The sequence below is a fragment of the Hippoglossus hippoglossus genome, chromosome 21, assembly GCF_009819705.1.
Source record: "Hippoglossus hippoglossus isolate fHipHip1 chromosome 21, fHipHip1.pri, whole genome shotgun sequence".
NCBI lineage: Eukaryota > Metazoa > Chordata > Actinopteri > Pleuronectiformes > Pleuronectidae > Hippoglossus > Hippoglossus hippoglossus.
In genome coordinates this window covers 19,266,709-19,293,360 of record NC_047171.1, presented here as the reverse complement: position 1 = coordinate 19,293,360, position 26,652 = coordinate 19,266,709, and the positions used below count along the sequence as shown (strand labels likewise).

General features: G+C 42.0%; 1 protein-coding gene across 1 annotated transcript; it reads left to right on the top strand.

The window, feature by feature from the left end:
- The first annotated feature begins 804 nt into the window (after nucleotides 1-804).
- fstl1b (follistatin-like 1b) lies at nucleotides 805-26,454 on the top strand. The gene is made up of 11 exons (XM_034575230.1): nucleotides 805-978; nucleotides 1,066-1,122; nucleotides 17,929-18,030; nucleotides 18,308-18,437; nucleotides 20,036-20,068; nucleotides 20,456-20,586; nucleotides 21,983-22,101; nucleotides 22,422-22,534; nucleotides 23,057-23,167; nucleotides 23,298-23,392; nucleotides 25,154-26,454. Exons 2-11 carry the CDS (start codon nucleotides 1,066-1,068, stop codon nucleotides 25,193-25,195), a joined length of 933 nt encoding a protein of 310 aa, XP_034431121.1. The 5' UTR covers nucleotides 805-978; the 3' UTR covers nucleotides 25,196-26,454.
- The last annotated feature ends 198 nt before the right edge of the window (nucleotides 26,455-26,652 follow it).

Sequence of the window (26,652 nt, the reverse complement as noted above, 5' to 3'; positions counted from 1 at the left end):
GATTTCACATGGATAAATATCATGGGTACACATCACAAATCTAACCCTCCTGGAGCCTTTTTGTAGTATTTACACTATATACTATACTTACATCATATTTTATTGTGTCTGAAAAACTAAAACATACTTTAACAAGGCAGAAAAGTGTACGGAAAAATATACTGTTGGTAAAATACATTAAATATCATTTGGCTGCTGTTTTTATCCAAAGCAATATCCAATAAGTGCATTCAACCATAAGGGTACAAACTCAAAACAGCAAGAATCATGTGAGTACGTGATCGCTACTAATCAAAAGCGGAAAATGTGTATTTCAAAACCAATACCTGTGTCTGCTAAAGAATATTTTTTAAATAGGTAGGCTACAAGAATAAAAGCATCTTTAGAAATAGAAAAAACACATAGAGATGTTATTTTGACGCCTATTGGACAAAGGTCAACATATGCTTATACATAAAAGTTCTTCTTAAAACCAACTTGGCCATCTGTGATTTGAACTGTAAACCTGAACCTAAAGCAAAATCTGCAAAATCTTGCTAAATGGATTTGAAGAAAAAAGAATACTTTTAATATTGAGGACTATGATTCCACACACAAACACACACACACACACACACACACACACACACACACACACACACACGCACACACGCACACACACACGCACACACACACACACACACACACGCACGCACACACACTTTCCCTGGTCCCTCCCCCTCCTCTGCTGAGTAAACGTCCTCTCGGGATTCCAGGAGTTTTGATTGGCTGCAGAGAGGAGGAGGAGGAGGAGGAGGAGGAAGAGGAGGAGGGAGATGCTGATGGACCGACACGAATTCCTCAGCGCTTCTCAAATTTCTTGAAAATCTCAGAGGCTCCTGCTTCGACTGTGTCCCGACCAAACATCCAGACCCGAGACCAGCTCCCATCCTGCCTGCACGTCCCCCTCCGAGCGGAGCAGCCCCTCAACTACACACGGTAACGAGGAAGAAGTTTTTCTCCCCATCGGAGCGGGATGTTATTTTCCTTCTTCACTAAACGTCACTTTCTCCTATTTCTGTCCAGATGTTGCGAAGTGTCGCCGCGCTCCTCCTGCTCTCCCTCGCGCTCTGCAACGCCGAGGTAAGTTTGGCTTCAATTCTCAAAAAGACATTTTTCAATATCCCCCAATTGTCTCCTCACTCCGTGCGTCTGGAGTTACGTGAACAGCACAGCAGGTTTGTTCCTATTCTCAAAGACAACCCGGCCACAGAACACATCTGGAATCAGTCAGTCCATTATCTGGCGGTGCTGTGGGGAAATCCAGTCATCCCCCCCCCCCAGGGACTGAGTCAGACTGTTGTGGCATTTATCTTCTTTAGGAGAACCAATTATGGCATTAATGTTGGCGCTGTACCCAATTATGAGCCTCATTATGGAGACAATCGAGCTCACACTTCAACTTAATTGCCAGTGGGAGAGTTTTCTTTCAACAGGGACACCGGTCTCATTCCTGAGATAAACATTCCGCGATATGATCGACAATTATATCAGGATAACAAGGTTCATGGCAGACGATGTTGATAATCATCACGGTAAATGTCACATTATCGTTTCTTTTCAGTGTGAATGGGAGATTTTGGCTCCTGAGTGAAGGTTGTGGTTTTAAACTCTTCTTTATGAACAGAGACTGACAAACACCCGTTAAACATAATTCTGAAGCAGATCAATTATGTGTAATACCTCCTCACTGTGCTCACACAATGCATATATACATAAGTGATCTCTCTCTCTCTCTCTCTCTCTCTCTCTCTCTCTCTCTCTCTCTCTCTCTCTCTCTCTCTCTCTCTCTCTCTCATTGGGCTAATTATTGATATTGTTTAACCAGACCTATGATGCACTGGAAAGGCATGTTGTTGTTGTCTGGGAGCTGAAACCAAGTCACATTTTGCATCCTGCTGGACCACACACACACACACACACACACACACACACACACACACACACACACACACACACACACACACACACACACACACACACACACACACACACACACACACACACACACACATCAAAATTGTCACTCTAGAGTCGTCATTAGAACCGGATTTATTGACAAGCAGGTTAATTAACATACAAGGAATTTGCTTTGGTGTACCATAACAAACATTAAGCAGAAAAAATATAGGGGGAAGATGAAACAAATTAAGAAGCAAGTACTGTACTTCAAAGAGAAAGATAAGTTAGAAAGCTATACAAATACAATTTAATATATAAAACAAAAATAAACTACATTATGATAATGTGAGCAGGTGGTAGATGGTGTATGCTTTAATGTAACACATAATGCTAATTTTGGAGTCAGTGTCAGTGACCTTGTTATTGTTACCGGTTGTTTAGTTTACATAGTTTGTTTTTCATTTGTTTGTTAGTTATGGGGTTAAGCAAAAAGCAGTGGATAGATTAGCATGAAACTTGGTGGAAGGATGTGTTATGTGTCAGGGAAGCATCCATTGAAATGTAATGTGTGGATTAGGGTTGCAAAATTCCGGGAATATTCAAAGTTGGAAACTTTCCATGGGAATTAACGGGAATATACGGGAATTAATGGGAATAAACTGGAAACTTTGGGGTAATTTATACTAACTGTATTTACCTTGTCATATACAGACATAAATATAAACATTTAGTTTTGTCATAAGCAGACATGCATGCAAACATTTCTAATACAAATTTTAAAAATGACATTTTAGAACCCGGTCAGTGAAAACTTATCAAAACCTGCAGGAACGATGGACTTAAATATGAAAATCTGACCTCAGCAGTTTCCTCTATGTGACAGTATATTGGAGATGAGTATTGGTGGTTTCTGAATATATTTTTAGTTTAGAGGAAATGGATGTAAAGTGCAAAGGGGAAGTAGTTTTACACATAAACGTCAGTTAATGGGAAGTGGTTCACAGATGTTAAATCTCCTGTGGCTCAGCGGAGGAGAAAGTGATGTTGATGATGTCATCGACCATGATCAACCATGATCTTGGTTGTTTTAACCAAGATCATGCTGCAAGATCTAGAATTGCTAACGTTAGCCACTTGCCAGCAAGACAATTTTGTTCCTGTGGACTATAAATACAGTCACCTGTTTGCGTTGTCAATCAATAATGGATACAGCGTGATTTCTCGGGCAAGAGGACTTCGGACTTTCATTTGATGCATTTGATCATGTCGGGTTGAGAGAAAAATAAAACAATCCATTAATATATTTTTGACTTAATCCATTTGTGAGTAGAACTTTAATGGATTCTTTCATTGAACAACAAAAAGCATGAATGTTGAATGAAATAAATGTATTCCCTATGACCCCCCCCCCCCCCCCACAAAAAAAAGTCCCATTCTAAATGCAAAATGAAAGCATTTAGTAAAGCTTCTCAAGCCTCTGGTATTCATTTGATCATGTCGGGTTGAGAGAGAAGTAAAACACAAATCCATTAATTCTGTGAATTTGGTTAACAATAGCTAGTTACATCCTTTTCAAAGAAACACAGCGTGTGCTGCATTCCATACATCTTTAAAATAGAGTTTTGAATGACGTTTTTATTGCTCAGCCTTTAATTTGCGGTAATTACCTTTATTTTTGATAAGTAGCCCAACTCTTGCTTTTTTGATGGACCCCAACAGCCGCGAGTAATCGAGGTGATGGTGTACTTTTGTGTGGACATACATACATCCTACTCTCACTGCTGTAAAAGGTTAGCCTACTGTATACAAATAAACTTGGTATTAAAATGAACATGGCTTCAGTGTAACAAGTAATCAATATGCTAGGTAATGACAAAGACGTTCAAAAACAACAGAAAGTCATAGGTTTACGTTTCTGGCAGACAATGTTCCCAACTAGCTGCATCCAGGTTCCAGCTGAGCTAGGCTTGCCTAGTCTTGTTTTCAACTACATTTAAGTTACCTGTTATAAGCTAACATTTGGAAAAAAAGTGTCAAAATTTCCAAAATTCCCGAGCTTAACTTCCCATGGAAAGTTTCCGGAAATTTACCGGAAATTTTCCACCCCTTTGCAACCCTAGTGTGGATTCTGATCAGGGGGCAAATCCAGGATCTTTATTTTTCCATTTTCGTTTTTCAACATTTTCGTTGAGAGAGACTAATTCGTGGATCCTGATGAAAAAGATCAGGCATGTTTTGAATACTGATATTTATGAGTGTGTGTGATTTGGTGCAGATCCAAATAAAAACATGGATCTAGTGAATTTAAAAGTGGTTTCATAAGGGGACTTTTGGGCCTTGGCTGAGATACGCACTCTCTTAGTGCCCTTCTAGATTTGTCTTTTTTTAGAGTTGTGAAGTTAACAGCTCAGCAAAAGCCGCCACAAGAAGGCAAGAGTGACACAGGAGTGACAGACAGCTGTGAAAAGAAAAGAGAGACTGGGAGGGCGGGTGTTTGTGTATATCACACAGGCCCTGCTCGCCCTGAGCTTTGCCCGGCCCTGGTTGTCAATGTTGCCGCGTGGTTCAGCGCAAAAAAAAACCGCCCCGGCAACTGGCAGCTGCTCTAATGGCGTACAAACACAAACATGTTTGGGTGGTCACTCAGAGTCAGCATGTGTGTTTGCCTGTGTGCTCAAGGGTTGAGAGAATACTCACCTTATGGGTCTCACACCGCATCACTAAGTGGTCCAACCTCTGGGTAAACACTGAGATGATGTGCTGTTGGATTAGCTGCTGTTGTGGCATGCAGGGAAGGATTGGAAATAAAAACATGGAATGAATAAAGTTTCAGTTCAGGAATAGTTTGACATGTTGAGGAATTTGTAGTTTGATTTTGGTTCATGACACTGGGATGAGATTGGTACCACTCTCAACACCAACTGTAAAGTTAGAACCAGTAGCCAGTTAGCTTTGCTGAGCATAAAGACTGGAAAGTGGAAGAGATGTGTTTCGATTCAGCGGCCATGGGTCCGTACGATTGCGTCACTGCGGCGCAATTAGTCCGTCCCATTTCAAAGGCTCTGACAAAATTCTTCCTTCCATCAGAGAGAATCTCAGGCCAACCTATCCCACGATTCATACGCCTGCAAGCTAGAGACGTCTGATGCTAAAGTATCAGGCTTCAACTCAACCGCACACCTTATGGCACACATGTTTCTCATCGTGTCCAATTGCAGCTCTGTTGCTATATGTTGCACCGTGACACCGACCACTCAAATCCTCTCTATAGACCAGACCGTAACACTTTGGTTAGGCGGTCTCGGTGTACGTGGCCAAAGTGTCAAACCATCCCTTTAAGAAAGAGAAAGACAGCAAGTGGTGTTTGACGGTCTTAACCTCACCAGACACAGCTGTTGAGCACCTGGCTTTGTGTTGACTCGTCTGTTGACCTGTTGACAGTCACGGACCCAGGAAATAAACAGCCAACTCACTTCCTTTCATTTTTGTCCAGATTCGCTGTAGACTAATTAGAGGATAGAATCTTTTAAACACTCACTCTATCTTTACAGCTACACGCACATGGCCGTTAGCGTCTCAATTGCCTCAACAGCCATAATGACATGATAGCCCCCCTCCCCCTCTCAGCTGAGCCTAAACCACTGTCCCTACCTTTTAGTAGCTGCACAATGTGCTTTTGTTTGCATCTTTATTATATTCATGGCCGTGATCTGCGAGGTATGGCTCAGTGAATGTGGAGCACAGAGCCCGAGTCTGCTGAGTGTACCCGAGAAGTTAATGGGGAGGTATTAGAAAGGCATCTATTCTCCAAAGGTAATTACCCTGGTAATATATGGCCTGTTGACTGGCCGTGGGCAGGGCCTGAACTGGCATACCAGTGAGCTGTCTAAAGGAGGTCAACAAGTCGGAGCAAAGCCCCTCGCAGGAGTGGATCCGATGAGGCTGTTTTTATTTTCCGCAATGGGTGTAGGCTATTAAAATCTAGACGCAAACTCCTGATTTATTATGAAGGAGAATGCCTGTGTGCTTCCTGAGGCGAGAAATTGCAGATAAGCAACCCGGAGATGTAGCGTGGCAGGGGTCTGCCGGGGTCAAGACTATGTGGGAGAACTCGGTGCGCGCAGGCTGGCAACTAGATAAGCATCTTGTGAATAAAAATCTGTTTTGCACTTTGCTTGATATGCAGAGGAGGTCGAGATGCAGGCACAGTAAAGTCGTAAGAGTTTGCAGCCTCAGAGGACATGCACACAAACACACACATGCATATAAACACAGAGAGAATGGTGTTTACTTCTGTTTGCCTGGCGTGCAGTGTTTATTGTATCACCCTGCGTCATCTGTGGAACAGGGTGGAATGACACGGGGGTTAAATTAGTTATCGCCAGCAGCTCTGGAGCTTGTCGAACGCAGACGTCGAAATAGTTCTGAAGATAAAGGAGACAAGCTGGCTAGAGGAAGACGATGTTCTCTCATTGAGGCCTCAGATGTGTAGCAGGCTCTGATTGAGTCACAGCCACGACCCGCCGTGTCGCCATGTTGACTCCAGTTCCTCTCTCACTCAAGGTGGGCTAAAAATATCCGCCCAGGTGGAGGGAACATGAGCTTGAAGCGGGTGGAGGGGGGGGAGCGCTGTGTCCTCTGTCTGTATCAGCCTGCTCTAATTACTGAAGCTCAACATCCAGTCATGGGTCCTGCGCACGTCGAGTGTGGAGCGGTGGCGAGATAGAGTGATGTAAAACAGAGAGGAAATGGAGCCACAGTCGTGCAATTGCAGCCGGGGAGAGTGGGGTTTAGGTAAGACTTGGCTGTGCAGTGAGGGGGCTAGAGAAAGAAGGTGGGGGTGGACTGTGTTTCATGTCCCTGCAGTGTGTTCTCCTCACTCCTGGCTTGTCTTAAAAGGAGTCCTCATTTAGCTCACCAGCTGTGCCGGTATCTTATCATTACTGGCACCCTGCACTTGAAGGCACCACACACACAAATTAACACGCACACACAAATGACAAACAGGAGTGCTAAACTCTACTCCGAGGGTTTGTGAGTAAGAGATAATTAACATATGTAACATACCAACATGCACCACTGGAAGTTTGGGAGTTGAAAACATCTGGACAGCCTGGTTTTTAATGAGATCACTCGTCAAACCAAAGAGGAGTCAGAAGCTGCTTTTTGACGTGCACTCAACTCCGGTTAATCTCGGAAAAAGCCATCTGCAGTGGCTGTGTGTGAGAATACAAATGTCCATGTCAGAGGCTCTGAAGTTTCTCCTGCCAGCCACAAAGTAAAAAAGAGAATGAGAGAATGTCTGAGTGAGCCCACGTGATAATACAGCAGGAGATTATCCGGAGGATTCACCCGCGGCCATGAGAGAAAGTCAATGAGGTGACGCGATGAACGTAAAGCTGAAAAAAACAAGAAGAGTCCAAACTTTTGAGGATGAAGAAGAGGTGCCAAACATGTAGAACTGATGGCATCTGAACGCTTTGGAGATTTTTATGTTGTCATGAATGGGTCTAACCCGGACAATGAAAGACAAACTCCGGAGTATATACAGACACCTATGTGCGGACATTTTTTGCTAGAGATAAGTAGTGAATGCAGGTTATAAACGGCAATTTCCCATTGTTCTCCTCTTTTCTGTTCACGGTCGGGGGCAATAAATCACCGTCATTAGTGCGACGTGTTAGAAAAAATAGTTTAAATTCCAAGAATGGGTCCATTTACTTCAGTCAAAGCGACCTACATGCATCACAGAGTTTTCTGATAAGGTTAACTGACAAGGAAAGTTTATGCCGCCCATTCACGTCCACCAGAGATCACACTGTGTCGAGGATGCACCTTGAGAGCAGGTCCTGCATGTGAAACGCAGTGCGCTTTGTGTCCAGGAGGTCACGGCAGGATGAGTGACTAACTGGTGACAATTGAACTCCTTGGTCGTCATTATAAAAATCCTTGTACCACAGAGCAGACGCCTCGACAGCTACTTCAGCTTGAAGGTGGCTTACAGATCTTTTTTTACAGAATTAAAATGACTTGGCTTCTTTTGATCTACTGATTCAATTTGTGAGTGTTTCAGAAATGTTTGTTCTGTTCAGTCTGTCTTCCTTTAGAACTAAAACAATAAGCTGATTAGTCAATTGACTATTTTTCAAGCTAAACTGCACAACGTGTACTTTTTCAGCCTCTGTCTAGTGAGGATTTTCTGCTTCTGTCTTTCCCAACTGAACGTTTCTGCTTTAGGAGACAATGATGGACCTATTTGTCTATTTCCTTAATTTAAACAGTTACCTGAGAAAATATTTGTTGATAGATCGATAATGGAAATATCTATTAGTTGTAGCTGTTTTCTATTTAAATAACTCTGTCTGTTCATGAAACCACTCTCTGACCATAGGGTTTGGAGCATTATCATCCTGGAAGAAGCCATTAGAAGATGGTAAATTGAGTCCGTAAAGGATTTCACATGGTCAGCAGCTATACTCAAATAGGCTGTAGCCTCTAAACAATGAAGTGGTATTAAGAATGTGCCAAAAAGTGTCCAAACATTCTCCAACCCATTACACCCACAACACCATCACTATATACTGTTGACACAAGGCAGGTTGGTTCCATGGATTCATAGAGTTAACACCAAAGTCTGACTGTAACATCTATGTGCTTCAGAAATCCTGATTAATCAGAGCAGGCTACGTTTTTCCAGTCTTCAGTGAGTCTGTGTCTTCCCTATAAAAAGCATTGCAGACACATGTGTGGGACCTTGTGTCTTTTACCTGTGTCCTGTGTAAAGGATTGTGCAGGTCATCAGGTTTTGTGTGAGTTCAACTGTGAAAAACATGTTAAACAGGAGTCGTCATGGAAACATGAATCTGTTTAATCTGATCAACACATTGAGCTGGAGAACCCTCCCATGAAAATATTTCATTATTTAATTGTCAGGCGATTCCTGACCTTTGGGAGCGTTAACAAATCAATCTAAGCTCAAAGGTCTTCTTACTCATGCTTTAGGAACTTTCAACTAACACCACAGTCTTCATTTGGTAAATCAACATTATTCTCAGGGATGAGGTTATTTTTAGGTTATTTTCTCTTCAGTGTGTAAGATCTTATGTTATATATCCTCGAACCAAATTCAAAGTGGAAGGAGTCTGTTAAAAGGGTTTTGTTGGTAGTTTTTCTTTACTCTATTTGAGAGTTAAGGACAGGAGGATATCACACCTTGTTGAGCCCTATGAGAGAAATTGTCATTTGTGAATATGGGCTATACAAATATAATTTGATTGATTTAATCAGACATAATTGTTTGATTACATTGATCATGTTATCATTGATTTCTTTGGCACAATATACTGGCTTACAAGTTAGTTATATTTTGATTATTGTTAGATGTGTTGATTATTTTCTAATTTATTCAATACACTTTTTTGCCTATACAAATGTCAAAAATAATGAGAAAAAGCATATAGCAGAGCCGGAATAATATATTTCCTGTTGTATCTGACCAGTAGTCCAAACACATTCAGTTTACTATTGCGTTTTTGCTTGGAAAAATAGCTGAAAAATGATAATAAAACTAGATTACTGATTAATCAACTAATCTTTGAAGCTGGAATCGAATCCTCACTTATTATTATAATTTATAATCAGGTTATGTTTTCTTTTGCATTTTTTTGTTGCTTAGCAAAATTACACAAAAACCAGGAATGTTTTCCCTTTATTTAATATTGCAAGATAGGGCGTTTTTATTTGACATCTTCACAGATGTTTAGGGCCTGATTTCTACAAGTTTGTGCAATCTGGTGCAGCCTGATCCAATTTACGGGGACTGTTGTGCCTTGGCGGAGGTATGCGCTCTGCCATTTTAGTTTCAAACTGTTTCCCTGTTTCCCTGTGAGGAACAGTTATGTCTAGTTAGAGCTTATCAGACCTGGTTTGTGTCCCATCACCTCCACAGTAACCCACCGTATCTGACAAGATCACGGTCGTGGAAAGTTGCATGTTCGTACCTAAACAGTTTTTAAATTTGGCTGGAATCCCATCCTGCAGCCTGTAAATGGCTCCTTTTCCTTCTACAAACATGCTCCAGCCTTTAGCCCCAATACTGGCCTCAAAAGAGGGAACAGAGACGAGGGCAGGGAATCTACTCATTCCCCTGGCCTGAGCCGATCACGGACCCTCCCTCCTCACTCACTCCCTCCTTCCTTCTCTTCCTCCCTCCTTTCCTCCCTGGCAGTGGAGGAATGCCCAGAATGGAGCAGGGGTGGGAGAGAAAAGTGGACAGAGAGCGAGAGAGAAAGTGAGCGAAAAATTTAGGGGCGATGTCAAATTCATTGGGTTACAAAGAAGAGAGGCGGAGAGAAAATCTGACAAGATCTGCACTTTATGAGGGGATGGTGGGACAAATCTGCCATGGGATTGACGTGGGTCAGGTGGTGGGGGACAGGGGACAGATTTGTCTCTGCAGTGTGACAACAGGGCAAACAAGGGAGGGCAGGCCGGGGGTGGTGCTGTGTTCATAGCGTTTTATGTTCTCTGGTGACGTTTTAACTGCTAGCAGATGTGGCTGTGCTCAGACCATGACTTATTTCCTGCTTTTCTTTTGTCTCTCTCTCTCTCTTACTTTCTCTGTTCCCTCTCCGTCTCTCCTCGTGTCCTTTGTTTATCTTTTCCCCATGTTTTTCTGCCTGTAATTCCCCCCTTTGTTGTCCCACTTCTTTCAGGGCGTAGTTGCCACATCTCAGCTCTCTTCGGAGGCCGGTGGGTGTAGAGTAACGGACTGCAGACTTGGGGTGACATCATCCCGTCTGTTGGTGCATTCCTTTCACACTGAATAAGACACAGGGGGAAGAAAAACGGGGAGGTCGGTGTAAAGCAGTCGTTACCCATGCACGGGCCCTTTGTTTCTGCACATCTAATCTCAGTCCTGGCCCCCCCAGAGTGTTTGAGACCACCCGTCGAGCTGCGGCAAAGCGCTCATATCTTTATAACACACTCAAATTAGTCTTACTTTGGCCTTATTATTCCAAGGACACATCCTGCCAGTCCCACTATCAACTCACTGTCGTATGAAGCCACAAAACACTAACCAGGCGTTTCGGCTCAAAAGGAGGGATGTCCCCGGATTGTGTTATTTTTGTGGATTGACTGTGCACTTCCTGCTTTACTGTACGTCTGATCTCTAGAGGCTGTCGAGTACAGAAGGGATGAGACTGAACCCGATTTGATATGTATGAAGATACAGTCAAACAGCTTTGGAGAGGAGAAGAAAAGAAGACTAGAGAGTTTGAGAATGGAAGGAACTTGAATTATTGAGGGTAAACGCTACAGCTTTTCGGTCTGTGACTCAAAACTGGAGCCGATGACGCGCTGTGAAGTTTCTCCCCTGTGCTGCGAATTTAGCCACAAGCTCACACAAACTCCTTTGCAGACGAAAACTGGATCACAGCGTGTGAAGTGTATAAGAGTGGATCTCATTCTTCTTTGGCCGCGCCCCCGCTTCTCTCCTCGGGTTTAAGGCCTGGTTAGAGGGAGGTGAAGGAGACGGGCTGCCCTCCCTGTCCTCCTTCCTCCTGTGTCCACATTTAATGATTCCACCGGACGAACTAGAGCTGCAGAGACAACACAGGGGTAAAGAGGGAATTGCAGGAGAAGGGGGGAGAGCAGGGGCGAGTCTGTGGCCTAGATACTGAGGACATTTTGGCTCAAGGCGAACTCTGTCGGACCCCAGCTGAGGCGCACACAGCTCAGGAATGTACATCCCCCTCCCCTTCCTCACCACCTTCTCATTCTCCCGATTCTGTCTCTTGCTCTGTCTCCAATGTTTCAGCTCGCTGTCATTAAAACATGCATGTAAAACACAGGGGACTGACGCCCTGAGGTTGAAGATGACTTGCTGTGCGTGCATTTGTCCGTCCATCTATCACCCTGAAGGTTGCAGCTGCGGTTGTGAAACTAGAGTCACTGTTGTTTTACAACGGCAAACATCAGTGTTGTTTTGCTTTTGATGGTTCACACAATTGATGTGAACGCCTCTCTCATGTCTGTAAAATAGACAAGAAACCACAGCGTGCAGCTTAGCTACAAACAGCGGTTATGATTTGAATCTGGCTTTGTCTAAAGGCTCATTTATGCTAAATGTTGGTTGTGTATACGAAAACGGGTGGACCCCTCTGTCCATACTCTGCATTCATCTCTTTATTTTTCGTACAAAATTATATTACCATTAACTGCCTTCATTCTGATTGTCATTTATTATTCCGATTTATTGTCTTTTGCTGTGACTTTGAGGAGCAGGTTTGAGAATAATATTCAGAGCTGTTTTTTCTTGGGTAGAACAAACAGTGTATGTGCACTGGCAACTAGAATGAATTGTAATATCATCGTCCATCTCCTTCCACCCTCCTGGGACATATTATATTTCAAGTTGTCAAATATCACAATATTTTATTCATGAAAACACACACACCAGACTCACTGTACCTGAGGGGAAGAAAAACAGCGAGCCTTCTCGATGCATCTACACAAAAACCTGTGAATCCTATCTTTATGAAATTGATCACATGACATTCAGTCACATCCAGTCACAGAAACTGTGTCATATAGATGTTGATGCAGCTCAACCTGATCGACCTGTGACCTTTTAGAAATGCAGCACGGTTTCGACAACAGCAGGAAAGTATAGAGCCTCCACAATAAGCTGCATCAACACCTCTCCAACAGTGTGAAGAAAAGCTCGATATGTGAAGGATTTGCTTCAGGGTTCTTGTATTGGATTGCATTAAATGAAGCTTATTATGCCAGATACTCTAATTAAGCTGATTAGTCATGTTGACTGCTATAGAAATTCATGTTATCCCATTATTCATTCACAGAAAGGAAAATAATGAACTTATTTTTTTTCAAGCAATTTCCTCTATGCTGCTTGTTGTCGTTACATCCGTGGCAGCGTGTTAATCAATGTCTCCTGTGCTAATGATGGGCAGAGTGCATTCTGGGAATGGATCCACAGTGGCCATAAGGTGACACCCACAGCAGAGTCATTGATTGGTGTGTTGGATCGATGGAGCATCGCTAAGATGCACTCAAACACACATACGCACAAAACGCAAAACATGCACTTAACAGCGGATAAGCTCCATTAGTCAAGCTGTGTGTGTGTGTGTGTGTGTGTGTGTGTGTGTGTGTGTGTGTGTGTGTGTGTGTGTGTGTGTGTGTGTGTGTGTACTCGTTTTTGTTTCCTCTTTAGGATCTTTTCCAGCAGAAACACTGACCATGTCTGTAGACCTCATGGGGACCAAAGCACAGTCCTAATGAGGTCAATCGTATCTTCTCTATGCGAAGATGCAGAATCTGTCGACAGGGACAAGATCTTTGGGTCGTTAGACTTCTGCTTTCTGTTTCTAGCGTGACCAATCACATTTTAGCAGCCGTTGGTTGCCCGCAGGTAAAGAGTCCATGTGGAATACAAAAATATGCGGAACACATCGGCTCTCGGCTTTTTATTTTATTAGCATTCATAAGTAGATAGCTGTTTATGGAGATTTTCCAAAATGACGCCTAGACCTAAAAACACCTTTAAAAAAGTATCGCTGTTTGTGTTTTGTGTGATTAAAGAAACTAGTCGGACTGTAAACAGTGTACGATGAACGGAAAAGAGAATCTTGGCCCAGATATCAGCTGTCTGAAGCCAGATCATTTTGGCCCTAGTTGCTGTAGACTCAGACTCAGCTGATGGGCTCCAAGATGAGGCATGAATTGATCACATTGGTGTGTGTGTGTGTGTGTGTGTGTGTGTGTGTGTGTGTGTGTGTGTGTGTGTGTGTGTGTGTGTGTGTGTGTGTGTGTGTGTGTGTGTGTGTGTGTGTGTGTGTGTGTGTGTGTGTGTGTGTGTGTGTGTGTGTGTGTGTGTGTGAGGATACAGACATGCAGGATGATGTTCAGGTAGCTGTTCGATGTGTTTTATATGCAGATTTAGCCCCAGTGCTGCTCGACTGTATGTGTTCTCATCAGCAGTGGAAAATAAAAGACGCTTTTTAATTAAGGGCAATACATTGCCCTTTAATTTCACGTCTGCCTCAGTGTGGAGCCATTCAACATGTGACAGGAGATAAATTAACATCGGAGTGCACACCGCCTCTCCTCTTCTTTCTCCACCATCTACCTGTTCCTCACTTAACTGTCAGTCTGTCCTCAAAGGCTCTTTCTTCCTTCTCTTATTCTTCCTCCTCTGCTCATCTTATTTTTTCCTCCTTTGTCTGGTCTCGGTTCACTGGCACACGTCTTGCAGCCATAAAAGGGCATGGCACAGGGAATAAGATGACAAGATGGAGAGAATTACAGCACAACAGAAATTAAAGCACACACTAGACGTGAGGTGTGAGGCTCCACTCAGAGGTAGAAAGATGAAAAATTATGCTCCGAGGGTCGTGAGAGACATAACTTAAATGTTGTAATCTTCTTCAACCTCCTGACAAAAAAGGAGTGGAACTGGGAAAAGGGCAAAGGAAAAGGAGCTATGTGCCGAATGTGTGTGTGTGTATATATATAGATGCAGTCAGTAATATGCTGGAGGCAGCATTTGGTTTGAAAGGCTCTGTTTAATCTGTTATGATTCGCCAGTCACTTATCAGAGCTCTGGCTTCTGTAATCGTTTTTAAATGGAGAGGAGGTAAATGAGGCAGGCATTTGTCGACCGCGATGTAAAATTGATGTCTTTAAAGTAGGACACACACACAGCGGGGTGTGTTTGTTTTTGTTTGTGCTGAGTTTGTACTTTTTCCCTAATGACTGTTCTGTCGGTGATTGGGTTGATAAGTGTGTTAACAAGCGCTGCACCATCTCAGTTCTGGAGGAGTTCTGGAGATTCCTGGTTATGTGTTTGAGCTTTAAACCATTATATGTTACATTACTTACGCCTGGAGAGGATTTACATATTCGATATTCAAACTTCAGAGCTGCTGATAGATTGATTTTGTTAGTTTTGGACAAAACAAGGTTTCCAGCTTCATGTTGAGCTAAGCAAACTATCTGCTAGCTTCCTACGTAGCTCACAGACTGAGAATAGAATTGATTTTGTCATCTAACACGAAGAAAGCAAAGAAGTGTTCTCATGAAATGTTCAACAAATTCTTCAAAACTACATTTTCTCAAGTCAGACCGAGATGGTACAGATGCAGACTGTACAGATGGACAACATGTCTCCACTTCCTCCCATTGTACAAAAATGAAGCCAAAAAATAGCACACACCTTGGTTATAACAACTAACTAAAACGACAGAAGTCATCGTTGAGACGAATTTATTTGACGTGTACTTTGACTTTTCGGTTTAGTCCATGTCCCATCCACTAACATGTAGGAGACAGGGTTTATAACCCATACTGCAGCCAGCCACCAGTGGGTGATTAGGCTTCACTTTTTAGGGCACAGTCATGTCATCCATCTTTATATACCGTTTATGATACGGATAATCAGAAACCTGGATAATGTCACTTTCATATATAAATGGGGATTAGTAACAAGCCGTCGCTATATTGGCTGTATGTGAATGCCACATCCTGCATCGTGATCAAAAGTAAATGTTCAATGAAGATGCATGTAATGGTGCATTTCTGCTGTTCATAGCAACAACAAGGGCTCTAGGCTAAGCACAGAAAATGATTTATGATCTCATAAGGTGGACGGACCACGGCTCCGATACTCTGACATCTCGAGAGCTGTTTGTTTCACTTTGTCCAACGTTTTCCACGTCATTGTGTCAGTCATCAAATCTGAACAACACACTCTCCTTTGATTTAATTATGGCACTCGGTTGCGTTTGCCTCATTTAACTGACACATCTTTGATCTTGCCACCAGAGCAGGCACATGTTCTCACCATAGCAACAATCCACTTGAATCAGATGTAAAAAAAAAAAAAAAGGGGCCCTGTGCTTCTGTGGTCATTAGCTAAATGTCAGGGATGCTCTGCCGCTTGTAGTCGAAGAGAGACGGACAGACGGAGCTCTTCATTTATACCAGATTCATGAGAGGAGTCCATCCATTATTCATGATCTCATCTGAGGTTTCTACAGGTTTCAACAGGCCTCTCTCTCTCTCACCCATCTGTGTCTAACAAACCGGATTGTCCAACATGCTCAAGGCCACAGGGATCGCTTTGAAGATTTTCCATGACCTCAACTCTCGAGTGCAAATGTGTGTGTGGGTGTGTGTGCGCCTGCATAGAACAGAAACCTACAATCCCTCTCCTCTCACCACTTCAGGGTTAAAATTGCTGTACTCTGATGCTTGCATGTGACCACCACCCCTCCCCTGCATCCATCTAGCTATGTTCTATCACTGCTGGGCTTACGAGAACTCAAGTCACGTGAATCCACCTTCATTTTAACCCACATACCACGACCTTGAAACTCGCAAACAGGCGCCGAGGCTTTAGGGCCAACTCACGTGCCGTCATACGCAGAAGGCCAACTTTCTGTCTGGCTCTTACAGGAAACCGCAGCTTAGAGAGGAGGAGGAGGAGGAGGAGGAGGAGGGGAGTCTGGAAAAATAGGGAGGAGAAAAGATTTCACGGGGTATGGGAATGGGCCCAAAGGAAAACACAGCTCAGGCTCCAGATGTGGAAGCACCCTGTACACACACACACACACACACACACACACACACACACACACACACACACACACACACACACACACACACACACACACACACACACACACACAAATAAAGTGTCACACATGTACAAACAGTCACGGAGAAGGAGGAGGTAATGAGGGTCGTAAAACCTCTCTTGGAGCTCCGCTTGGCGTCTTGTGATTGGTCGGTTTGTAGCTCCAGTGAACTTCTTTTTTTTTTTTGGCAAGTCCACCGGTGGTCTGCAACAGCAAACAAACGAAAGATAAAGAAACAGGAGCGTGAAAATGTCAACAAGAGGAAATGGGAGTTATAAGATGGACTAAAACAAGATAACTTTAGACATTTAATTGAAAAGGAATGATGATCTTCAAGGTTTTAGAAAAAGCTCGTTCAGATGTAGAGCAGCCCTCAGACATTCCAGTTTTTTAATGTGCAGCGTTACCTTACTTAATCAACACTCAAGACACCAGCTCCACTGTTTCCACTACTGTCTGAGTGCAGTACGGTCAGCTGACACTGTTGGAGCCGAGTCTGGCTGTGGTTGACATGGCAACTATACCGGCAAACATAAATGTGTCTGCGGAGATCTCAGTAAATAGTGGAGATACCAAAACATGAATACTGCATTATAGAGAAGCGTCAAAGCTTTAACTAGGAAGCGTTTAGAGAACACAATCCTGCAAAGGAGCTATTTAATACTGTTTGGATTTAATGCACATGGTGTAAGAAAACCTCACTAATCAAGAGTATTCATATTCTGCCTTCTGCATTTGTTTAAGTGTGAAATGTGCAAAATAGCAAATTAGTCAGAACCCTGAGCCCAAAGTTATGGACATTTGAACTCAACACGTTGGTGGATGTAGTGGAAATACATGGTGTAGCACCACCTAGTGGGGAACTGCTATCCGTCATTGAAGGTTTGCCCTAGAGGTGAATGCTCTCGAGAAGGAATCTATGTCAAACAGTCATTTGGATGGGGGTCATGCAAAATGTTGAAATATGTACCAGAGTTTGGGAGGATTAGATAAAATCTATTTGAGGTGAAAGTTATTTCTGTTTATACATAGTTATTTATACATGTTTTTAATGTGTGTTGATAGAATATCAATAGACAAATCCAGAACACTTTTTTAAGACAGTTTATTTAGACTCTTCAGGAGTTATGAACAAATTGTTTTATTTTCCTTTAAATAAATAACTCTTAATACCATATGCAAATTTGTAATTAGTATGTGTTATAAAAACGTGGTCGGTGTCATCTCAGTGCTTTCAGATCCGTTATTAGTTCAACAGCGTAGCCCTGTGTGTAAAACCAGTGTTTTTTCTAAGGCAGCAATCTGTTTTTTCTTCTTCTCTCAGGAGTTGCAGAGTAAGAGCAAAGTGTGTGCCAATGTGTTCTGTGGGGCCGGCAGAGAGTGTGCTGTCAATGAGAAGGGGGAGCCCAGCTGTCTCTGTATAGAGGTGAGTGCATGGCTTCAGTGCACTGTGTTTACTAAACTTGAATCCTATGCAGGTTTTCTGTGTGGAAATTTGGGCTTTAGAAGTTCATATTTCTTTAAACTCGAAAATAAAATCATGTTGACTTCGTTCGTCACATAAAGAACCTCCTGGGCAACGTTGTCTGCCTTTTCTGTTTTTTTAAACGTATTATTAGGGAGGGCATAGAACATAGGGGACAACAAGAACAGAAGAAAATTGAAAAGACTTTATGAGATGACATTCTCCTCTCACTCTGCAGACCTGTAAGCCCCACAAGAGGTCAGTGTGCGGCAGCAATGCTAAGACCTACAGGAATCACTGTGAGCTGCACAGAGACGCTTGTCTGACTGGCCTGAAGATCCAGGTGGCCCACGACGGACACTGCCAAGGTAAGAGCACACAAGATGACACTGTCGACTGAACCGTTCCACCACAATGTCCAATACTGTCACACAATGTACCTCAACAGCTTATTTTTGCCCTGTTGTCATGGAAAAAGCTTGGCCTTGATAATAATTTTGTCACCTGTTGTTTCCAAGTTCAGATTGCACCTCCAAGTGAAATTAAGACCATAATAATATTATTGTCAATAATTAAAAAGTTGTTCTTATCAAGGGTAATAAAGTGTTTTGATAGTCTGGGGTACTTGTGCCTGAACAGGGTGCAAGGCCTTTTACATAGATTTTTTAAAACATGACTTTTATGTTGTTATTAAAACAGAGGTTAAAGCAGAGGTTGAAAATTCTGTAAATATTGTTTACCCTCTTTTATGTTTAAGTCTTTTATATTCTGATTCTGAGACATTACTGAAATTGTGTGATTCAGCGGCAGCCACACAGCCACAGCTGACATTGTATAGGTTTATATGGATCTTGCTCGTTTAAATCAGTTGCCTGCAATATAATATTGAAATATTTGACTGCTATTGGAAACAATTCATTCTTAATGCCGGGGAAATTGGTCAATATAAAAAGATAAGTATGGACAACAATACCAGATCTCATATCAGTGCATCCCTATCCCTAATAATAATAATAATACATTTTATTTCTATGGCATTTTTCAAAGTTAAGCACAATGTGCTATCAAATGAAAAGAGAGTAGAGAGATGTCAGAAAATATAACAAGTTAGAAAATCAGAAACCCTTCTTGTAGGACATACACATTTTGGAAAGTGACAGCATATATATCACCAATACAATGATACATTGATGTACAGGTATAACATCTTATATGTAGTAATGATGCAATGTAGAATGATAAGAAAAGTACTTAGAAAAACAATAGAATTCATACAATTAATACTTTTTTTTTTTATGAAATAGTAAAATATGATAGTAGTAATTTTGAAGAATAGAGAAAAGACCTTAAGTGTGGGCCGTCATAAAGGTGTGTCCTCAGATGTGCATTCCTCACTGTTTTGAAGTATCATCTGTTAAGTGCAGGATCGGAATATTCCACTGTAACTTTGTTATTACTCGTTTATTTCAGCATTGGCCCGATATGAAAACGAGCTCAAATCTGTATTACCCCATGACACTGAGAATCTCTCATTCTCGTTGAACTCTGATTTGCGAAATGTGCGATGTAGAAAAACATAGAGACAGTTTGGTCTTCTGTATGTTTGCCTCACCTGACAAAAATGCTGATAAGTGAATACAGTTAATTGAGCTGATCTCTGAACGAGCCCATATACACAGAACTGATATGTGAGGTGAGCGGGTTCATGGAGAACCATATAAGGCCACAACCATGAACCACTTTGCCGTCACGTTCACACTCCTTGACCCCATCTCTTATACATCTAATATTATACTCTTATCTTGACTAAACTTTCGCTGCTCTCACTTGACGATGATGTCACTGTTTTTGTCCCCGCTGGCATGAACATTGATCTGAGCTGTGGTAGAAAAGGCCATCAAAGAAAAGGAAAACAAATGCAACACTGTTTGATTGATTGATTTCTCTGTTTTTAAATCACCTTTAGAGAGGAAAAGAGAGCAGGCAGCTGCCAGCCCCGGTGAGTGAGTGTGTGTGATTGCATGTGTGTGCTTGCTTGCAAATGTTGCATGTACCATATAGAAATGTGAAATTACGTTACGAGGATTTAAAGTGTATTTAGTAAAATAAGAAAAAAATCCAAATTGAAATTTTTTTTTTGGGAATTCAGGATTTTTTTGATGTAGGTTCATAGGGGTTAATGTCTGGTCATAGGTATTAAGACGTGGCTGTTATGTGTGTGACATAACTGTAGTTTATGATCTGATGGAAAGAACAATTGTAATACTGACGTAGTCACACCGGGACAGGGGTCAGCCTTGAAATAGCTCGCAAGTTAGATTGGATCCTTTTGATACTTGGATGATTATTAATGCCATTGACGTATTGAATTGTCCCCGCCCTGCAGTGGTGTGCTACGCCGCCGACCGCAATGAACTGCGGAGTCGCGTGATCCAGTGGCTGCAGACTGAGGTTGTCCCCGATGGCTGGTTTGTCAAAGGATCCAACTTCTCCAACATCCTGCAAAGATACTTCAAGGTGGGTGTCTTTTCTCTGCTGGGGTGCGGAGACGTAAAATGGACCCTGTTAGTGCACACCTGCATCATCCTTTTCACCAAATACCTTGATAAATTGATCCATGCAGGCCTCCACCAGCCACTCTGACCCGTTACAGCTCAGACTGTGTCTAATTATTCATAGGAAAGACCTTTGAAACAGCCGATTAGTTAGTATTGAGTTCAATGAGGATCTCTGACCTGTAGAGGAGAAGCCCAGCCACACTGTGGGCAGACATGAGTGACATAAAAGTAGAAGAGTAGATTGTTCTCTTCAGCCAATCAGATGAGATGCTCAGCAGACATAAAATGTCCTATTCTTGTTAGATTATTATTTATTATAAGTATTTATTTTGGTACTATTAACACTTTTGGGCCCTATTTCCAAGCGTTTAAGTGGTTTCCACATAGAGTGTGTCCTGACTGGAGCCCTGACTTCCTGGTCCCACTCACTGAACTGACTGAACACTGTATATTACTCATGATGGTTGGAGGTGCTTCACACACCCAGAATAATGCTTTTCCATCCACACAGTCTCACCCTCTACAGAATGGACAGACACTCAAATAAGACAAATAGGGGCCACTAGTATTTTGAGATTTTCATTGTTCACAAATAATTCCACTTTCTGCAGTTGAATATCACCTTTTGTGTGTATGTAAAAAGATTGCATACACGTATGTGTATAAGATATCTGAACAACAGCGCCCTCTGCAGCCACACGTAGTGATTCATTCTGTTTGGCCTGAGAGGGACCTGCCTGCAGACAAGATGGCGGAAGTCCATCTTCTGCTAGCACATGCGTAGTAGACATCTCCGTACTATATAGGAAATAATGCGATCCTAGCAGGGTATTATTTCCTGCGGAGATGTCTCTCTATTGCACAAGTGTCTCCATTCTCCCTATGCTAAATCAGTGTACAATCAAATTAATGTTGACACTGCTATTTTGAGGTAAAAAAAAGTGTGGCCTTAAAATCACAGATATACTGTATATCTTCTTCTAGTCATTGAAACTTAAACTAAAACAAGTTAAAATGTTGGACCTTTGAAATATACAAATACAAAAAAACAAAACAAAAGCTGTTTCTTGAGGTGCTCATGTCAAAATTCAGGTGATGTTGTCATAGCAACTGATGCAGCTGTCACTGAAAATTTGCTGGCAGCTTGGACATAGTATCACTAATGAGTTCCTTCGATGTAATATTTCTATCACACGTACACATGACACATGTTGACAAAAGTATAGTGTGGCTCCCTGATTGTGTAATATTTGCGTCAGACAGTAGAGAAGTTCATTATGACATTTTAGCCTTGTTGTTCATACTCTACATAGACTTTAACTGTGCCTCCCTTGTGTCTGTCCATGTCTCTGCAGTCCTATGACAACGGTGATTCTCAGCTGGACTCCTCAGAGCTCCTCAAGTTCATCCAGCACAACGATTCGGTCGTGGAGATGCAGTCCTACGCCGACCAGGAGAGCAACAAGCTGCTCAGGTCGGGTTTGCTTGCTTACATGAGTGTGTGTGAAGGGTGAAGGGTGGAGGTTGGGGGGAACTACTGTTTGGATTCTTGTTTGTTTTATCAGTGCCACCAACCATGTGAACATTTTCTTCTGTGGTCATGTTTGTACAGACAGACCCGTATCTTTTTTCCTGAGCTGCTATTTTGAGGTTACACAGTGTGTCACTGAACCCTTTCTAGTCCAGTGCCAACATTACTGAAGGCCTCCTGTGGGAGCCAACGCCACAAACACCTGTTCTCAGTGTATGGAGCAGCTGATATTTATTCTGTTTTTGTGCGTGTGTGATTCACAGGAGCCTGTGTGTGGACGCCCTCATCGAGCTCTCTGATGAGAACGCAGACTGGAAGCTGAGCTTTGACGAGTTCCTCAACTGTCTGAAACCTGGCTTCAATCCACCAGAGAAGAGTGAGCTCAAAGTGACAACTATACTTTGACATAAAGTTAGATATATTGTAAGGATGCAGGTCTGACAGGGTTAGACATCCAGTGAGCTGTGGAAATTAGCCTCAGTCTCTGCTCTTTAGTGCTTAACGATAGATTAATATACGAAAACAAAAGGAGCTAATAGTTCAAGCAAGTCGACCAAAAGACCTGAGGAAGGAATTTAAACAATGGCTGAACCTTTAATGGAGAGGCTTAGCGACTTAGTTAGAAACTACAGGCTTCTTTACGATGTTACTTTCCTCTTTCTTAAGCTCAATCAAAACCTCCTCCATGGTCGACATGTTTGTGGATGTATTGCTTAAAAAAATTGCAAACAAGGCAAATGACTTTAAAATTAAGCTTCTGGATAAATGATGAAGTATTTTAAAATGCTGACATCTCTGGGTCATGGTTGAAATGGTTTAAGTGAAACTGTTGATATTTTCACTCTGCTACAGTCTCTTATCTGTGGTTTTGAATAGCTCCGCACGTGTCTTTCTGCAGAATGCGCGTTGGAAGATGAGACGTATGAGGACGGAGCAGAGACCCAGGTGGAGTGTAACCGCTGTGTTTGTGCATGCGGCAACTGGGTCTGCACTGCCATGACCTGCACTGGTGAGTTAAAGTAGTGTAGATCATTTTTACACCATTTATTCATTTGATAGTTTTTAATCAACTCACATGTTGAATTATCCCATTTGACCATCTCTTTCTATCTCTTCTTATCGTTTTATCACCTGTGCAGACAAAATGGCGGCTGTGGATGATTCCACAGATACTGGGGCAGAGATGACTGAGGAGGAGTGGAACCTCCGTGTGGCTGAGCTCAACAAGCACCAGGTCTGTTTTTGCAATGAAAACAATTATGTAGTGAATCATATTAATTGCAAATATCCCAGACTGTCTGCACATTAAAGGACAGATGCTCTGGGCAAAGTGTGACGCTCCATCATTACACACTGCTGATAGGATTCCAGATCTATCAAATAATACTGACATGACCTGTGTGTCTGCTTTTAAACTGTTTCTGGATATAGCATTTGAATCAAACTGCCAAGCCAGCACAATATAATTCACATAGTAATTGGTAGTTGTAAATTTTTATGTGACCAATCTGAGTGAGTAGGGTTTACGACTCTTGGCACGAAAAGGCGAACAACAAATCAAAAGTTGTGAAATACACAAATGTTTTCTAAATGAGATCAATACAACTATGAAATGCCAATGGATATGAAATAGAGGGTAGATAAAAGAACAAAATGAACACCAATATTTTCCTTTTTTATTATGCCTCTGTTATTTAATCCTCAGTGATCGCCTCAGTAGAACATGCGGGAGGCAGGACATGATGTATACATTCCTCTGCATGTGTATTTGTTTACAGCACATTGAAACTGGCGTCATCACTTATACCTAAAGCTCTCAAATCTCATTATGTATTGCATTCTTCAAAAAAACCTTCTTCAGACTCACTCGTACATTTTACGTACCTATGACAGGGGGCTAGCAGGAAAGGTTTTGAAAAAATGTGTGGAGCAATTGACTTTCTGGACTTCGGTGGATTTCTGAAAGAAGCTTAATGGCGTATAAATCTTGAAACAAAAGGGGATAGAACCAATTTACCTTTGTGATGCAGTAGATGACCACACAAATCAGTCTAGAACCTCTCCAGACTGTCAGAACCATAGTGCTATCAGGAATAGTGTAGTCTCTCTGGGCAAACAATGGCTATTGTCCAACAGCTAGAACAGGACAATCACCACAGCCTCTTCTGAATTTCTAGAACCTCCCCAGACAAAGAACAATGGATGTAGATATTCAATACTATTATAGAACCGTCGATTAAGAATAAAGAATAGAGTTCTAGAACCACTCTTGCTTTATGGCCTAGTTCTAAAACCTGTCCAGAAAATCTGTAAAACATCTACATGCGTGAGAACATGTGTGTGTTTGTGTGCTCACATGATGGTATGAGAGCATGCACAGGCTTTGGCTGGAGTCCACGGTTGGGTCAGCAAGGTCATGTATGTATGTAGGCCAGAATATAATGACACTTTACGCAAATGCAGCTCTGTGGGTCACACGTGCAGTGTGACCAGGTTAATGCTAGATTCTCTCATGGGGACCTTTGCTGCTTTTAAAGTATCAAACTTCAGTGATACGATGCAGCTGTAACACAGGAATGTTTCAGTTTAGGATCAATAAAATATCCCGGATAGATACCAACCTACCTTCCTTCCAACCTTCCTTGTGACCTACCTACCTTACCATCTTCCCACCTTCCTTGTATCTACCTTCTGACCTACCTTCACACCTTCCTTGTAACCTATCTTCCTACCTACCTTCCTTCCCACCTACTTATCTACCTACCTTCTGACCTACATTTTTTCTGACCTACCTTCATACCTTCCTTCATACCTACATACCTACCCACCTGTATATCATATGTGTACTTCAGAAAAACTTAAAACATCCAAAAAGCTTGTAGGTGCTCATGCAAATATGTTCTCACATTATTGTTTATTCACTATTTAAATGATGTGATATATATATATATATATCAAATGTTTGAGTCAATGTTTGTTGTTATTGAAAATACAGGAAACAGTTGAGAAGATGAAGAGCAGCACAAAGGAGGCCTAAACAAGGACGCAGTGAAGGAGAGGATGCACGCCATCGCGCTTCTTTCATACTTGATTTACCTTGTGGCCGTGTGTCATTGTTAAACTGACTTTTTTTCTCTGCTATGTTAATTATACATTTTTACATTGTGCAAGTGTTTGTGATGTTGTCTGTTAGATTCAGGGGCTATCAAAGAGTACCCTAGGATTCCCTTGTGTTCAGTACTGTCATGTTTGATTGTATTACTGTGCCCCCACACTAGCCCCGGGGCTATTTTTTACCACAATCCTTTATATTTTTACAGTTATTCTGAAACAAACTGTTGAGTTGTTTCTGGAAAGTTGGAGTCGCTGTTTGAGAAGGTTTACGGTGTTGAGGAACTATGAGAATCCACCTGTTGAAAATGGGGAGCTGAAGACTGACTTCTGCACACCTGGTGCAGCATTTTTAGTTTTAATGGTCAGGAGGTTGGTTGTAGGAGCTGGAATAAATATGAGGGTATAGCTACTAGTGATTTTTGATTTTGCTGCCATGTAGAACTGCCACAGTCGGCCACTACTTGACCAATGCACTTCTTTTTCTTTCTCTCTCGCTTCCCTAGGCTTTAGTTTATCACAAGCCTGAACTTTGTTTATATCTTAGTTAAGTGATGATTTTACTGCAAAAAACAGAGACATGATCTGAATATAGCACGGTGAAAACTGAAACCAAAGTCTTGATGACATGTTTGAATGATGTACAAAACTCTCCAGGTAAAACATTACTCTGGACCCAGCAACAACACTATACCTGTGCTTTCAAATCCACTCTAACAGCAGGACTAGCCTCACTGTAAACTTAAGTAGCTTAGACGCATCATTTTTTGGTGCATATAAAGTGCTTGTGTGAGTGTGTGATGTGTGTGTGTGTGTGTGTGTGTGTGTGTGTGTGTGTGTGTATGAGTGTGTGCTGATGAAGTGTGATGCTGAGAGGAGTTTGGTTTTGTTAAATTTTTTTATTTGTTAAAATCCTGTATCTGTATTGGGAGGATTGACAATAAAAATCAGTGCCTTAGACCTGCAAACAGTATAGGTCTCTCTTTGCCTGCACATAGGCTCTTATGGCCACATGGCAGAGCAAGTGCGCTTTACTGACGTTTAGCATTAACCTAGTGCTTTGTGACTCTATCAACTGTGTGAAAGTTGCATTACCTGGTTCTAGCTAAACTCTGTATTTCACTAAAAAGTGCAGAGACTGTAAGGAACATGTATGTATGCCAATAAAGCCCATACACCACAACACTGCTTTGTGCGTGTGTGCTTTTATCTGCCCAACATTTTAAATACAGAGTAAAGAATGTGGAATTACTCCTTAATTTTTCTGATTTAGAATGTCTGACTCTGAACTAGAGAGTATTACATAAAGCAGGCACGTGCACCGATAGATGGTGCTCAGGCATCTGGCCTTTTGGCCTCAGGCTAATTAAGTGCCCTTTAAAT

Bases quoted from the DNA above. Each gene is read 5' to 3' on its own strand.
- fstl1b (XM_034575230.1), top strand. From the start codon at position 1,066: ATGTTGCGAAGTGTCGCCGCGCTCCTCCTGCTCTCCCTCGCGCTCTGC. The intron at 20,069-20,455 runs GTGAGTGAGTGT...CCCGCCCTGCAG, and splicing joins GCAGGCAGCTGCCAGCCCCG to TGGTGTGCTACGCCGCCGAC. The intron at 20,587-21,982 runs GTGGGTGTCTTT...ATGTCTCTGCAG, and splicing joins TCCTGCAAAGATACTTCAAG to TCCTATGACAACGGTGATTC.